This window comes from Dermacentor silvarum, chromosome 10, assembly GCF_013339745.2.
Source record: "Dermacentor silvarum isolate Dsil-2018 chromosome 10, BIME_Dsil_1.4, whole genome shotgun sequence".
NCBI classification, from domain to species: Eukaryota; Metazoa; Arthropoda; class Arachnida; order Ixodida; family Ixodidae; genus Dermacentor; species Dermacentor silvarum.
The window spans coordinates 14,068,197-14,085,333 of record NC_051163.1 but is presented as its reverse complement, the minus strand read 5'-3'; the positions used below and the strand labels follow the sequence as shown (position 1 = coordinate 14,085,333).

The window sequence follows — 17,137 nt, the reverse complement described above, 5'->3', positions numbered from 1 at the left end:
GCTACCGGTACTTGGCACATGCACTTTGTCCCCATCGCAGATCGCTTTCAAGATACGGCGCCCGCGTGGCTGTGCTGTGATAAGCAGCCGACGGAGCAGAACGCACACCCTCCCTCTTCGTTGCCTCGCCACTGTGGCTCGCGTGCGCTACATTGAGCCACAATTGCTGGCTCACCCTTGTACGCTTTCACTTGCACAAGCAGCGAACGGCGCGCGGCGACGATTTTATCACCGTTGAACTTTATACGGAACCTCACGGCGACAGCGACGCCAGAAATGCACTTGGAGTGTCCATATAATCGCAATAAAATGTCAAGATCCACTTCCAAATAGTCGAGCATATTGCATTACTGTTGGCTAAAGGAAAGGTCCTTAGCAGTCTTACAAGTCTTTTGCTTAAATGAGGAAATGGCAGAATAAACTCGTGCTTTTCAAGATGATGCTAGCTCTAAAAAGTCGGGTAACCCCGCAATGAACTATGGTATTCAGTGAAACCAAAAGAAGACTTGTACTTGCCGGGATCTCGGAATACATTATGTCAAAACCGTGGCAGTGGGCAAAGGGCTTCGAGCAATAGCACTGTTGGCAAACTTGTGGAACACTGCGTCACCAAAGACACCACTTAGGAGAGTTAGAAAAATGGTCTTGTAGAGCATGCTGTCCTTGCCTTTGTTGAATTGGCGTGCCTTCACGATACCTTGTAAAGTACAGTTGGCCATGAAAGATTGCAGGACACTCAACTTGGAGGGGGGAGGGGAAGGGAGGGGGAGAGAGAGAGACGGAGAGAAACAATTTTTCGCAAAGCTAGTGCATATAGACTCAAAGTTTCAGTCTGCAAGAGTTTTTGTGCCTTACATAGTGGATTATTAAATTAGAAGCGCCACGCCTTAATGGAGCAGAAATTAACATCTGTTGTGGAACAGTGTCCTGTACACTTTTGTGGCTGACCGTCCAAAAGATGTCATTTAGCAAGCTCCAATGTGCCATGCAACACGTGTTGAACTTCAGTTTGTCATCACGATGAGCCAATCCACCCAAAGTAAATGTCACTGGTAATGTACACTTGTATATTCTTCAATGGATTGGGAACTACATGACTAGGCAGTTTGTAACAATTACCAAGTCATGCCTTTGGTAAAAAAACAACAAAAGAACCAACAATGACACTCCCTTTGCCAATATTCCTTTTTATTTCACCAATAAAATCTGTAGGGGATAAAGCATCCTTTTTTTTTACTTTCACAGTTTCCAATACCATTTTTTACAACAGCCCAGATTACAGCGCCAATATGTAGATTCTCGTTCACTCACTTATAAAATGTAAGAAAGAAATACAAAATTTAAACACCAGAAAGCATGAATAAACCACCATACGAAATCACTGAAATTGTGAACAAGGTAATAAGACGACACTCCTTGAATATTTCTAATCTGAATTGGCACCTGCAGCACAAATAAACTTATGACCAATAAAAACTAATCCACAACTCGAGGATTACTGATACATACATCTGTCAACATAATAATAATAAAAAATAATGTCTAGCACTTTTTAAAGATTTTTGTCTGTCTTATTTGCACATGCATACACGCACGCACACACACACTAGCAAATAAAGCATTGCAAACGTTAAGGTAATGACTATTTTCGAGCAAACTAAAAAAAAAAATCTACCGAATGCTCACAATTGCACCAAAATCTTTGACATTTTGCTTTTCTCTCTCTCTCTTTTTTTTTTCTGGTGTGCTTAAAAGCTGTTCCAAAAAAACTGTTTCAAAATTTTTTTTCAAGCTAATGACGAGAGTAAACTTCACAAAAGTGAGTGACATTTCACAATGCTTTGCAGTCGTCGCATAGCCAAACTTGGTCACTGTACAATCAATAGCTCGTTGCATGGACACGCCAATCATGATTAAGCTGAACTTTAGTTACAGCCTGCCACAGTTATTCCTTTAACCATTGACTGCACATACGAATGTTGTTATATTTCTTTTGTAATTGAATGTAATGGCAGTAGTCTGTAACTGAAGTTTACCCTAATCATGTGACAGGGGTGTAAAACAGGGTGCTCACCAGCTTAACCGAAATAGGCACATATGAGTGCAAAAGAGTGTTGAAACACACAGCAGCATCTGCTTTTTTTTTTTTTTTTTTTGCACTGTTTGTCATGCTTTGTTTTTTAAGCATACATAGTGCAAGTGCAAAGTGTGCAAACCAGTCTGGCATTACCAGCATGTAGTTCTTGGCATACGGGTGAAGTAGAGCTGACAGGAAGTCTGATTACTTCTGTGAAAAAGACAGCTATTGTGAAATGCCACCTCAACTGCAACTTGCTAATGCTGAACACAAATCGATCCTGGTAACAGCTTCACCAACCAACTTTCAAGCGGTGACCACAAAATGCAGCCACAAAAAACATGTTGAGAAAAATGTGCTGAATGACCAGTACACTTTGTTCATAAGCCACATTCTGCAAGTGACCGCAAAATGTTTTCCTTTTTTTTTCTTATTAAATCTCTCAAAACAGTGGGCTCACAAAGGCACACACGTACACAAATACACGCGTACACACTGATATACACGCACACAAGCATTCAAAGATTTGTACTTGTTGATCCGGAAGCTCAAAGAGTTGCGACCCAACCAGACGGGAAGTTAGCCCAATGAATTTTTTTTCTGATTAATCTCCTAGCACGACAAGGACTTGAGAAAACAAGATAGGGCTATGGCCTGGCTTACAGCAGTGCTGAAGCCAAGGCAAACGGTGCCCTTTGTCCGGCAAGGCATGGCAAGGACTAAAAGAAATTTTTGCAACAACCCGGTTTGGTCCTTTTAGAGACATTGCTCTTGCTCAGCTTGCATTCTATGCTTTCACAATAGAGCTCCAATGTTTTTCCCCCTCTGATCAGCCTAGACACAGTTGGGTGCCAAATCAAGCTGTCGGCAACAGCAGCACAACACGTAAACACCACTTCCCACACTCGCATCGAGACGGCAAACGGCTTGTGCCGCCACAGCACAGCGTCTGCATGGCCACATGCCACCGTGGAAAACAGGGTGGTAAAAAGAAAAAGGGAACATCTTAACAGGCATTGAAGCAACTACTACTGCACAATTTAAGTTTAAACCTCAGCTGCCAATACTATGCGAGGAGTTCCGTTGAACAATGTTCCAGGCGGTATGTTCCAGGTTTGAGTGTAAAAAAAAAAAAACAAGAACTTCTGACGGTCTTGGAACACAAACCAGACATTCCCTTTCATGTCGGTCCTGCATATACGAAGTCCACAAACACCCCTATAGTTGCATGTGATCCTGGATTACAATGTCCCCACGGTGGCATGTGGACATTAGACTACATCCCCCCACCCTGTGGTTACATGCGACAGTAGACCGTAAAGTCCCCCAGGCAGCATGTCACCGCAGAGCAAGATGTCCCCCAAATGTGAGCTGTCGGTCAAAAGCACACAGGTCAGACTGTGCATGACTGGTGCTGGACTCCCGGTCATGTACTAGACATCTACTGCATCCCTAGTGCTCCGAAATTTTGACAATGAGCACGGCAATTGCCCTCGTCTTCCACAGCAGCCCTAGTTAGGCAGTGTCCCGTGTGCTTTTAACAAAAGCCACACATTCATGTCATGATCATGTTACTTGATACATGGTCATACATGATCGTGTATACCCATGGAGCACTAAGTCTCCATGGTAGGTCGTGACCCTGTGTTGGTCAATGCTTCCAGCGCTGACAGCAGGTGAACACTATGACATGTTCTTGGTTAATTTGTCAATCTCTGTTGCTGAAGTTCCCTTAGTTTTTTTTTCAGCCTACGCCAGACCTGCATGTGTAGAGGAGCACTGGGAATCTGAACAAAATTATGACCAGATTCGTGCACAGTGCTGATACATGGCAGCAAGTGCCAGCATCAAAAGAAAGAAAAATAATAATCCAGAGGAAAAAGGCACGCATGTCTGTACACATGATACCACATTCAGCATGCTGTCTCAAGTGCAGAAAATAACCAGCATGTGGGAACACATGGTAACTGGAAGCCTTGACCAACCACAGGGGAGCACCAAAACTTCTGGTGCTGCCAAAAAATAAAATAAAAGAACAATACTGGTTTGCACTCCTGGGCCATTCGACCACAGGTTGCCAGCCATGCTACTGAAGAAGAAAGCCCTTACAGCTAACTAACTCAGTGGCAAGCATTAAAAGCACAAACGTCTTCAAAATGAAGTTAGTCACTTTACACAGATTGCAAAAAAATGAATGAAAATGTGGCGGTGACATATTAACGCACTGACGATGGAAGGAAAAGCAAACGCACAAATTATCCAGAAGTCCTGGCAACTAAAAAGATCATGAGTGCGCTATGCTAACTATAGATGCACAGGAACATTGCTGTTTTTTTTTTTGCGTAATGGTCATGCCTTACACAGAAGAAGCTACGAACACCGCACTTACAAGGGCACGTCGTGCCAAGCTTTGAGCATGCCGACAAAGTGTTTCTTTTCGGCAAAGCTTTGCAAGAAAACAACTTCTAAACCGTTGGATCTGACATACACGTTTCGATGCTCAAGGTCAGACATATCAAGCCATCAAAAAGCTGTACCATGCTTGGATAGGCTTTTTCTTTTCTAATATATTATAAACAAGCAGGCTCCAACACATGCCAGCCAGTCTTGACAACACCTAATTTTAAGTAGTTCCCTGGTAGTTGATGCAAAAAGAAAAACAAGACATGTCTCTTGGACAAACAAGAACCCTGTTTTGTGCGGCGTCACTAGAAAGCGAAAGGTCTTTGCCCAGGGTTTAACAAAGAAGTCTGCCGATAAGGGACGGACTGGCGGGACAGTTAGTCTGGCAAGGAACTTTGGTTTCAAGCTATTGGTAGCAGCACCCTACCAACATCAACTATGCTGCTTTGACCTCTTACCCACAACTTTGATAAAGTGTGAAAATGCTACCATGGTACGAGAGGGTTGGCTGGTACCAATGCTGAAGTTACACTGTTCGAAACATGGAGCCACCTAAAGTCCGGTGGCCGGAGCATGCGCTGGCCACCGCACACTTGTCTCGCCAGCTTGAAGAGATGCAACTGACATGTCATACACGTCACATTTATAACGTGCAAGATTTACTGTTAGCCTAGAGACCAGGGGATTGGTTGGATAGTGTGGGCAACAGTGTAAGAGCAAAGGTGCTGTAGGTATGCATCAGGATAGCAGCACTGCACAGTTGGCAAATACTGGCCCTCAGTGTGCCAATACCAATGTTTAGATAATACGCTGGCATTGATGAGAAGCCAAATTCCTGCACCAAGAACTGGAAATCATGTGACTCGCTCCTTACAAGACAGGATTTTGATGATGATATGAAGGAACGTAAGAGACTACCTTGGTTAGTCTCGCTTACAGGAAATTAGCTATGCCTTGATACCGATTGCAGTAAAGGCCCTTGGATGTGAGGAACTTGACTGCCCAGTGTAGTCAAAGCGTCCATTTCTCATGAGAGAAAGTGTGTAATGCAGTGTAAAAAATGCCAACATCACCTTTACAGATTCTCCACAAGGCATTTACGCCACTTTTTTAACGAGACGCATTGTATACCTGTTTGCCACCGGAAACAAGGCACAGGTTTCTTGAAGTGTGCTAAACCAGAAAGGTAAGAGTGCGACTTTGAACTGCAAGCACAATTTAAGACAGGTGCAGCCCAACCGAAGCCAAACACTGCCAGCAGTCCCCTGCTTTCAAATGATAGACTGACTGCGCAACTACAAACTATAAGGTGCAGACACAATACGTCTCATCACTGCCACATGCAGTTCTTTTTGCTGTAGCCACTAGGTAAATTTTGTCATCACAGCCAAAAAGAAAGTAACCCCTAAGTCACGATAGACACCGACATGTCCTTCCCACAGACACAAAGTCACACTTTGAAACACACCAGCTATTTGGTAGCTGTGAAGAAAGCTGACACAGGGAACACAGTGGGTGTGCTAGGGCAGTGGCAGCGATGTCCTCAACGCATGATGCATCCCTGTCTCATCAATCGAACTGCATAGCTGCAACACCACAGTCCATACAGGCTTAAGGTGCTACATGCTTGGGTCCAGCAGCTTGCCAATGAGGAGACAGATAGCCACACACACTCCACAGGCACGGAGCAGGCAGATAACAAAGGGATCGCATTGTGACCAGATAACAAGATCTTGTCCAAGTCGTCGAAGAGACAGCAGCAGTAGCAGCACCAGCAAATGAATGATGTCAACACGCGGCAAACATCCAACACTGGCTGCTTCTTGCGAGCTCCAGTGAGAGCACTTTCCCACGAAGACACTTTTAGAATTCAGAAGTCCCTCTCTCCTGTGATGAGCTGCGCCGCAGGAGTTGTCACGTGCTATGGTTATCAATGACAAACAGCGTAACTTCTGTTGACGCGACTCACATTGGCTTGTGTGGTGTGTTGCTGATGCTGCTCTCTCCTGCCCCTGACGTCTTGCACAGTCATCAAATGAAGAGCATCAAGGATGCCACATGACGATCCTCCTTGGCCCGCAGATACAGGGGACCACCCGCACGTGGTTGCAAAGGTTCCCACAGCAGGTATGTACATATTCACAGTGAAACAAGGTGCGACGGCTTTAGTCCCTTTGAAAATCATCACCAGACACACGTGCCTGCACGACCACTTGCTGCTTTCACAAGAAGATCCCCTCTACTCACCGAGTAGCATTGCACATGGTGGCATAATCTGTTCAGTTTCAGAAAGACTTGACGCCACCCACACATGAGAATGCCTCGTACAACTGCGACAATACTCAAGAGATAAAAACAAGTGACATGCTTGAAAGCAAGTGATAGGTGCATATGTTGATTAGAAACTGCTGAGAAAATGAAATTATGCAATGGCAGGCTTAACATGAAACAGCATTCCAAATGACATCCACATATAGGGAGTGAGTATATGCCGTGCTTCAAAATAAGTTGGGCAATACAAAAGTATGTTGAAATGAAGTTCACGATGCAATTCTGTACAACACCTTTACAGGGCAAAACACAACAGTGCCATAATGTAACACCCGAATGAGCTTGACACGCAACCTTTGCGAATGCGACACTTGTGCCAAAATGTAACAGGCGGGTGATGGCACATTTTCTTCTCACAAGCAGCTAACTGAAAACTCTGCATGTATTCCCAGGCTCTAGACAACTTTAGTTATAGAAATGAGAGGCGACATGTTTGCATTTGGTGAGATGGCTCTTACCTACAGCTGGCTGAAGACGATCGTATATGCACAAATGACTTGCAACTTTATCCTTTATGTGGCATGCCGACTGGTATCCTTAAAATGCAATGTGGAGCTCTACAGTGTATGTGATGGGGAAACTGCCCTCTGACAAAATAACTTCTCATTTGTTAGACAAATGAACTGCCATGTTGCCATATGACCAATTATTCAAAGCTGCAAGAAACAAGTTTTGAGAGTGTGTACAAAAGTAACAGGTGACAGAGTCGAATTTACAAGAGCTTTGAAAGGCTTTGGTTGCCATGAAAATTTCCAACGATAGCCATTTGCCACCCAAGAACAAGAAAACATGAGCTATGTGTTTACACGAGAAGAGGCGGATAGTGAAGCTCTGGCCTAAAACTCCAGATATGATTCTCAACCACCAGAAGATGCACACATATCACTATGACTGCTACTGATGAGACAAATAGAAGATGATCTCATTTGAAAATGCTTCCCCCCCCCCCCCCCTTCCCATGTGTATGAAACAGTGTTAAAGGCAACACAAAGCGTAGCAAAGCATTGTCCTGCATGTTTACTCATGTCATTGTTTGTGCTGTTCCATAATGTATATCAGACAGCTACTTGGTCTTTGCCAAGATCCTTCCTCTTTAACGTGTGTTCCACCAACTCATGTATCTTAGCCACAACAATAAAGATACCACACAGCGGAAGCACCTGCCTCCTGGAAACGCTAAAATATAGAGAGACACCTCAACTGAAGGACACTGACGGTATGAAGGTTGCCAAGCGAAGCATTCCAATCCTCAGAATGAAAGCACACAAATAAGTCTGAGTGGCAGCTGAATCACTGAAATTGGGTGCAGTCTCGTAAGACCTGTACAGCTCACTCATAAATGAAATACAATTGGAAGCTTGTCATATAAACAAAGGAACCCAATCAAAATTTCATGAATACAAAGTATCTTAAGGAACTATAAAGGAAGGAGAGAGAGAAAATCTGGATAAACACACACTTGCACATGACAAGTACACAGGCTGTGTTTGCCAATGAAGGTGAGAAACCTTCCTACATTCCTCTGCTTCAGCCAAACTGGCAATATGCTACAGCTCTTCAGAGCTAGGGGTTGCTTTCCGCCTTCGACATATTTATCAGCCTTCCAAATACAATGCACCAATTACTGGACACCTACTGCACCAGGAGAGGACTAATCTTCCTTCCATAATTCAGCAACTTACTCCAATGATGTCAGTTGAGTGTTGACTAACCAATCAGTGAGCACCATGAGGCAGAGTGGATTGGCAATGTCAATTGCTTTGAGCTTACATACAAACTGTATGGCGCTGTACTATAATCACCTCTGCTGCTTTGAATTTGCAGTGCTAAAAGCCACAAAGATGGTATGTGGAAAAGGAGCACACATTGGCAATCACAGCAGGAACCTTGTACCATTAAGTAACCTGCCTTTGTTTGTAGTAGCTGCTTAACATTGATTGGCCGTAGATAGTGGCAGAAACACAGAACCCAGCCAGATAAGCATGAATTATGGTGTCCTCTAGAGAACACTGTAGCAATCCGTGGTCACAATATCACATGCTCTGCGTTCGTGTGCATGCCCTGCTTACTTCCCAGATGTGTTCTGCTGAACATCACTGACATACTGATAGGTTGACGATGAGTGATACTCACAAATTGATAACTGTCCTTGCTGTACTCATTTAAAAGCTTCGCACCTTTTAGGATGTAACTTTCCTACAGAACAATGATCATCATTCCTTTCATGTACATTTCCTCTCTTTAATGCTTTCTGCCTGGTACTTACTCGACCAAAATGTTTCAGCGTCTCGCAGCATCATTATATATATATAAACCCGATCATTACTGTTTGCTCTCCCTTTACACCCCAAACACCTTTTATACCCCACAAAGAAAGAATGAGTAAACCTTTAGGGTGTAATTTTGACACACAACATTACCCTAATCACTAATCTTGTGCTAATCTAATCTCCAATCAGGAACACTACACATTGCTTAGACAATCATGTGCTACTAGCAACCAAGTACAGGACATGCAGCATTGAAAAAAAATAAAAATACATGAAAGACTGATGATGACCATTGCCGTGATAAATTTACACCTTAAACAGTGTACAATTCTAAAGAGTCTGGGAAACTTACACCCTAGAGGGTGCATATTTAATTAAAAGCATGGGTCAATGCTATCAGAAATGTTGAAGGGCTGCTATGAAGTTGGAAGTCCATTATCACCAAAGGCAGCAAAGCCTGTCACAAGAGCAGAGCCACAAAACAAAGACCACCTGTCATCTCAGTTTGCTGCTTGTGAGAGATCCAGCATCTACTGGATGCAGCGAACATGTATGCACATACACGCGGACACCATACTATATACACTGTACATTAATCAAACTACACACAAAGACCCACGCTGCTGCACGTGGAGACATCAACCAGCACTGTTTTCACACACAGGAGCGAATGCGCACAGGTGTACATTCGACCACTGAAAAAAAAAAAAAAAAAAAACATTTTGAAGCACGTCAGATAAACAGAACAGTACCATTGCGAGGCAAGTCATTCAGATCACTCCAATACTTCCCCTATTTTTCCTTGCCTACATGTAACCAGACTGCATACTGTAAAAAGTTTAAAGACGGAAGAAACGAAACACAAGCTGCAACCATACACAAACATGCACGTAGCACCGTTTTACTTTGTTTGCACTGCAGCCCTTATTCTCACCTATTAATTACTGTATTAATAAGGTGGCTTTAATGAGCCCAGACTAGCTTTCGGAAGCCCTGCCAGGGTGTCTCTCCATTTCAGCTGCGTTAGCTAACAGTGCCGACAGTTTGAAACAACAAAAATGTTAAAAAAAAAAAAAAAAACGCAAGCCCTGCAAGATGCATCACTTCCAAGATCAATGGAAGGAGTGCACCGAGCTTCAAATGCAATGGCCTACTTTGCAAAAAAGAAAGGATCAAAGTGGGCTCCTTGCCTCATGTCTGCCAACCTTGCCTCAAGGGAACTGCATATAAATGTACAAATCACCTATTCACGCAACCCTGTTAGACCACATAGCTTTCACTTGAAGTTTCAAAGAAAAAGAAAGGAGCTTAGCGTCATAAACATCAACTTGCAATCATTACTGCTTATCGTATACACCTCCTTTGTGCCACCACTGACGAACAGTTTTCTGAGCAGAGAGGCCCCTCAAGACCTAAACGTTGTCCACAAAGTGTCAAAGCACTGGGAACAATTATGAACGACAACGAGTGGCTTGATCAAGTTGGAACAGCCAAGTGTTGCTGATGGTTGGTCAGGACCACTGTGCACCTATCATACTGGAGGCCTAGCATAAAAATGCCTGGCAAATGGTGTTTGGAAAAGCAATTTATAAAGTTGCCGACCACTTTCCTGAAAGCCAATGTTTCAAAAAGCCAAGCTTCCTCACAACTACCTGTGTTTGTAAGCGCTATGTGAAAGGGGACGGTCAAAAACGGTGTCATAGAACATCGTGCTCATGGCCTCCAAACTTGAGCTTTCCATTGAGCTTCGTGACAAGCTGTGAAAAGTAACAGTGCAGAAGTCCTAAATGAAACTCCTTCTCTGTCTTACACTATGAGAAAGATCTAGTAAGTGCTAAAAAAAAAGTGATACCAAACAGCACCACTAGAAGAATGATCTGCCATCTCCGTTTCAACATCTTGCATCATCATATTACACGCTTCAATTTCTCTGGGTTTCTCAGATGAGAACCTTGTGCACACGCTGCCTCCATCTCAAACATAGAGAGGACTCTGTAATCTTGCTTCGAGACACAGGCGGTGCGCACGTGATGCACTAAACACTATTCTACACAAGACATAAGCACACACACTGCAGCTCCAAAGAACAACTCTCGTGCTCTAATGATAACCGCGTTTCATCTTTTGACGATCATTATGACACAGTAGATTAGAGAAAAAAACTCAAAAGTATGCTTCCATCCAAACTGAGACAGGAGCTAGTTGATGGATTAAAAAAAAAAAAAAAACCTTTTGCAACATGAATGTGATGCAATGACAAGATAAAAGTGACAAGAGAACCATTTTTCTATCAAGCAGATGAAAAAATGGCAAGAATGATATAGGCCCGCATGACTCTAAATGAAAGAAGACTGTATGAGCCGAGAAGGAACATGCCTGGCTGCAGAGCAGAGGTAGAAGTTAAGATCCCGCAACTGGTTTTCTTAACTAGCATGTTAAGAAAGCAGGCCAACGTTTCAACGCGAGTAAAAACAAGCTTAACAATGAATTAAAATTAAAGAACAGCAGCCAATGGCAAGGTCAAAGATAAGATCATGGGGCCCTATTTCCACGGTAAGCTAGGTTGTAAAAACTATAGCATTTTCTAAAGAAAGCTAGGACTCCAGCACAGATAGCTGTTCAGGTAAAAAAGAAACCAATCCTTTTGTTCATGGACTTGAGACCCAAGAGACACAGCGTGCTGTAAGAAAGCAGGAGGTTCCATGCATTGCCCCTGGGGGGTTTTCAAATGAGAGGTAGCTCATCTCTTTGAAGATGAGCTGAAGCTTTTAACTTAAAAGCAGAATGCGAAAGTATGGGCACGGATGACACTTTAATTGGTTCAAGTCAGGCTTTCAGCCAAACGTTGGCCACGTTCTGGAGTTATGCATCGTGCAATTTCTGGCCTCTGCTGCAGTGGATTTCTATTTGGCAGCCTTCTCTGGCAATTGCGTAGTCAAATGAATAGCACCAACTCGAGTCTTAAGCTGCCTGCGTCACTTCCGCTATCCCACATTCACTTGCACGTTGCAAGACATGCTTACCCTGAGCTAATCCCAGCCTACAAGATCATGGCATTTGACTGCAGCCAGGTGTCTACGACGAGGCGCTCGGAAAGCAGCACGAACATACCAAGAACCAGGGCAGGAAAAACGGTGACACTGGTGCTAGCATCATACTTTTTCCTGCATTCATTCTCGTTTCATTTTGCACCGTTTAGAATGTTTAAGATTAACTTTAGCTTGCCTGGTTCACCATTTTGTTCACAAAGTTGTGGTTGAACCCAGCACTTTTCTACATGCTTGCCACAGCTTCTTACAACACCACTGCAGTGTTCTCTTGCTCTAGCTCTTAGGCATCAGTGAGCTTGTCAAGCTTGCTTTTCCCCACAGAAATGTGGCCCTTAACAATGCCTCGAAGATGAGTGTGAAAAATATCCAAATGCATGGAACTGCTCCTCATTATTTGAATACCTGCATCACGAAATCACTGTTGAAACCCTAATTTGGTGCCATGTGTGTGCGTGCAAGAGAAAGCGAACTTTCCAGCCTGCAAAGAATCTCAAAACGTGGGATCCCATATGCAGTATCATTGCTACCAACCCACCACCTCTATTTACTCCAATTAGAGTACACGGCCTGCATAGCTTACAAAGATGAGTGGAGTTAAAAAATTAAAGAAGGCTTAAAACTTCTCTGCTCTGCAGCACCAGGCAAGTTTGCTCTGAAACACCCTACATGAACAACCAACCAGCAATACGCTGCAGAGGTGGGAAGACCCACGCTCTAGTATGTTTCATATGCTATAGCTTGGTGACAGCAATGTGTTTAAAAAAGAAAGGAAACACTCCCTGATTTGCAGCTCTGTTGGAGGTGCCTGCTGAAGTCACGCAGTGACATGGTCAAATCAGACTAATTCCTATTTTATATAAATGTCATCTCAGACAAAGGAACTCTGTGTTCTCATAGAAGCAATTGTAAAGGTAAATTTTACACAAGTATGCTTGTGATGGTAAAAAATCTGTCGCTGGCAGTTGCCAATGTCATTGCAATGCCTTAGAAGTGCTTTTCATACATAAAATAACTGCACAGACACATCAATGCTTGCTGCTTCAGTGAATATTGCTGGTACGTCAAAGCATATCATATTCTGCACAGACCTGCCTTAATAACTGCCTGCCATAGTGCTGGCAGTGCTCACTGATGCAGCAAGCTGGAAGCCATGGCAAAGTCATGCCAGTGACTTGCTACCAACCCACCACTACTTTTTCAAATGAAGACAACCAATCAGTCTTTGTAAAAAAATACATGCTAAGAGAGCTATCGGCAAACCATGCTAATGCAAGTCTGACAAGACCAGGTGAGAGTGATGCTTAGCTCTGCATTCACAAACTGGCCTTAACTCGCTACTCCATGTTGATTCAGCCAGCGTCACCCTTTGACAAAAGTAAACACTGTAGTTTGAGTAACGCGTCTCGGGAGATTCCTGTGATGACGAGCTACTTGAAAGCAACCCCTCTACACCACTGTCTTTGAGCAGGTGTTGAAGGTGCCTCATTGTGAAATTACGGCCACGAATCACCGAGGCATGTAATCCAAGCACAGTAACTGTGGCAGTTGATAAGCGATGTCACCACCCTTTTCTTTCCTTGATTCTTAAGTTGAAGTGGTGTGTAGAGTTGAAGCCAGTTTGGGGAGACAGAGATTACTGTAGGTGCGCCAAGGACGCGCTTGCACTGACGTACTAGCTACATAATGTACTAGCGATGCAGCAAGCAGCACCAACAGAGTTGCAAAAAAGGCACAAGGGCCACAAAAACACGACAATTTAAACTCCCGACCCGAAGTCGATCACAATGCTAAACACCTCTGTATAGCTGCACTCGCCACATGTCACTAGTGGCAGAAGCTCTGTGCCGCCTAAAGGCGCAGCTCCTGTCTTCAGCCAAACGGACAGCCCGGTGCAGGCTCACAATATTACGACGAGATATAGCCAGCGTCCATCGCCTCTTTGAGCGCATCCAACAATGTGCAGCTGGAGCGTATGTCTGACATTTTGTCTCTAGGGCATCGCCAAACACAGCTCACAGTGGCAGAGTGCGGCTCCTCCTGAAGATGGGGTGGCCAACCCGGGAGTTGTGCTACGTCGCTGCAGACTTTCCGTAGAGCACAGGAGCTGCTTAAGCACAACCCTGTGGGGGTCGCTTTCACAAGAGGCTTCCCATAGATGAGCCGTTGCCAGTCCGTGTGTTGAGGTTGAACCGGCTTTTGAGACTCCCCACGTACGCCTCGTGTAGCTTCACTAAGAAACTATCGTCCGTCTGTGAAACAAGCAATGATGGGGAAACACATTTTAGTTCTTCTGCACTACAGAACAGGCTGTTTTAACAATCTGTTGTTTCATAAAAATAGTAAGTGCTAGGCCATCAAATCCCCTAGCAACTTTTTAAGAGATGCCACTGCGTAGGACTCAGGATCAATTATGACCACTTAAGGATATAATTTATTTGGCATGCACCTAAATCTGAGTAGGTGTTTTTATATTCGCACACAACAGCAGAATGGCAAGGATGGTAGCCTACCACTATGGGCTTTTGAAAAAACAAATAAAGTGTGTATGAAAAAGACATTCCGAAAAATGCACCTCTCTTTGTAATAAATAAATAAATAAATAAATAAATAAATAAATAAATAAATAAATAAATAAATAAATAAATAAAAATAAAGCTAGCAACTAGTTACCTGCAACATGTGGACCAGTGCATCCTTCAGTTGATCCTTGGTCAGGGCGCTCACTGACTCCCGATTGTTGGCCACCAAATCACCATTCATGCACACACCTGCAAAACAGGAACCATCTATAATCAAGCAATCCATATTATCGGGCACTCCCAACCCTCATCTAGTGAACAAATTTTGGTTTGCAAGGAACTGCCAGAAAAAGTTCTGGCTCAAGTGAGAGATACCACTGCTAGAGTAGTGTGGTGTACCACAGACATCTGAATGTCCCTCAAACCAATACTATAATGACTCAATGGCCAAATGCATGCCGCAACACGCAGAGCTTCAATTACCATAAAGTTGCCAGTATACAGTTAAAACTTGATACTGTATAACAAAGTTGGCAAAATTAGCAATTTGCTTTGCTAGTATATCGAAATATTTCTATATTGAAATTTGACCTTTAATGCAAATAAGTACAGTCACCGATGGATTGTTCTTACATGGAAGGGGCTGCAAAATTTTCCGAATTATCGGGCTATCGGAAGAAGCCAACAGTGTAACTTCTGTTGATGTGACTCACGTTGACTTGTGTGGTATGTTGCTGATGCTGCTCTCTTCTACCTCTGGCATCTTGCACAGTCACCAAATGAAGAGCATCAAGGATGCCAAAAAAACTGTTTGGTTGAATTTGGGAGTTGGCGACTTCACATCGGCAGTATGAAGCGAAGCCAGCCATGCTTTCGCGTCCACTGTCTCCAAAGCTGATAGTGTGGCTCGCAGTCGGACGATGCTATCGTGAAAAGCGCTGGCAGTGGGGAGTGAATGCTTAGTCTGCTGCTCGCTTCAACGCCTCTCCAAAACTCGAGATTACGCAACGTCCAGTACTAAACGTGCAGGAAGACAGTACGCATGAGGCCATGCCAACTCGGCACACCGACTCTTCGCACTCCTGGCAGATTACCTCTAAAACAGGGGGCACAACCTGCTTATGCGTTCAGCTGCACTGACAGCCATGCTCAGCCACGGCAGTGCTAGAAAAGGAAACGTGCGCCAACCTACCTCCCCCCCACCACACATGTACACTTGATCGAATTAACCTGAGCTTGCTCCACTCCCCCCTTTCCCCTTACTCGCACAGGAAGATGGCGCTTATCAAGCCACCATCCTTCTTGACTCACCCTCGCATGCTTTCACTCGCACCCAAAGTATACAGCATGTAGGGCACTATAGGATCTTATTATATCGACTTCATACAGAACATCATGCTGCTCTGCTGCAGCGGTCACTATAGTCGTGCGATTTGAGAGGTGTGTTTGCAGACGTTTCCATTCATTGTCTTGGTATTTCTTCACGGCAGCAGTGAAATTTTGTTACATTGAAATTGTGTACAAACACACTTCTTTATACAGTAGACTTCCGTTATTTCGACTTTCGTTAATTCGATCCTGACCGAACGTCTCGACTGGTGCCCAGACATTTCTATGGGCCAAAACCTCCGTAATTTCAATCGGAGGTTGATTGGAGGTTTGTCCAATCGAAGGTTGGACACAAGCCTCCAGGGGCGGCTTTTGTGAAATTATTAATATAAATGAGAAATTATTCAAATTTTATGCAAGAAAATGACTGCTTTTCTGAAAAAAATGTCGCAGTTTCGTCCGAAAGGTGAATCATCAATTACGATAGCAAATTAGTAGAGAGCTATACGGAGTAAGGATAGTGGTTTTATCAGCTGTATAAACTTGGACATGCAGCAGCACCAGCAACGCGCAGAACTGTTGTCGACGCCGTCGGTGTTTTGCCCGCGTGCGACCAAATGCGCGCGGCGTGGTGTCTGTTGCCGGTGCCTCTGGGGGCGGCTCGGAGGTTTTTGACAAGATCAGAATGGGACGCTTGTCGAGCAGCGTCGGAAATCTTACCCACCTTCTCGCCTCGCAATGTTTTTATATAAATACGCATTTGGTGCTGCAGCTAAACATCGCCTCCCCTCCCTCCCGTCCCCCATGGCCTTTTACGTGATAGAAGTCGCGTTTGCTCTCTATATACGGTGATTGTAAAGGAGGAAAGAGACGCTTAATTCTGCAGCCCTTCAGGGAGCACAGTGCAGAACGCGCGTTTGCTCTCCGACAGTGGCGCACCGATGGGGGGGGGGGGGTTGTGACCCCCCCCCCCTGAGGCCGACCCCCCCCCCCCCCTTTTGTTTAATCCCGTTTCTTTCCTTGCGCATTTGAGTACTGCAACTAAGATGTTAGACACACAATCGTCTGCACACTTGCAAAAAGCGCATTTTTTGACAATTTCCCGTGAAGAAATTGAAATTAGTGCCGTTTAGATGGTAGTATTGACAAACTGTCACC

At 44.1% G+C, this 17,137-nt stretch overlaps 1 protein-coding gene across 1 annotated transcript in view; it reads right to left on the bottom strand.

The window, feature by feature from the left end:
* Nucleotides 1-1,171: 1,171 nt before the first annotated feature.
* The window catches only part of LOC119466221 (mRNA-decapping enzyme 1A), a 29,744-nt gene continuing 13,778 nt past the window's right edge, over nt 1,172-17,137 (bottom strand). Inside the window, exons 9-10 of the mRNA XM_037726704.2 lie at nt 14,802-14,899; nt 1,172-14,380 (exon numbers count right to left, since the gene is read on the bottom strand). Coding sequence (XP_037582632.1) covers nt 14,267-14,380; nt 14,802-14,899 — 212 coding nt within the window. The 3' untranslated portion in view covers nt 1,172-14,266. The remainder of the gene's footprint in view (nt 14,381-14,801; nt 14,900-17,137) is intronic.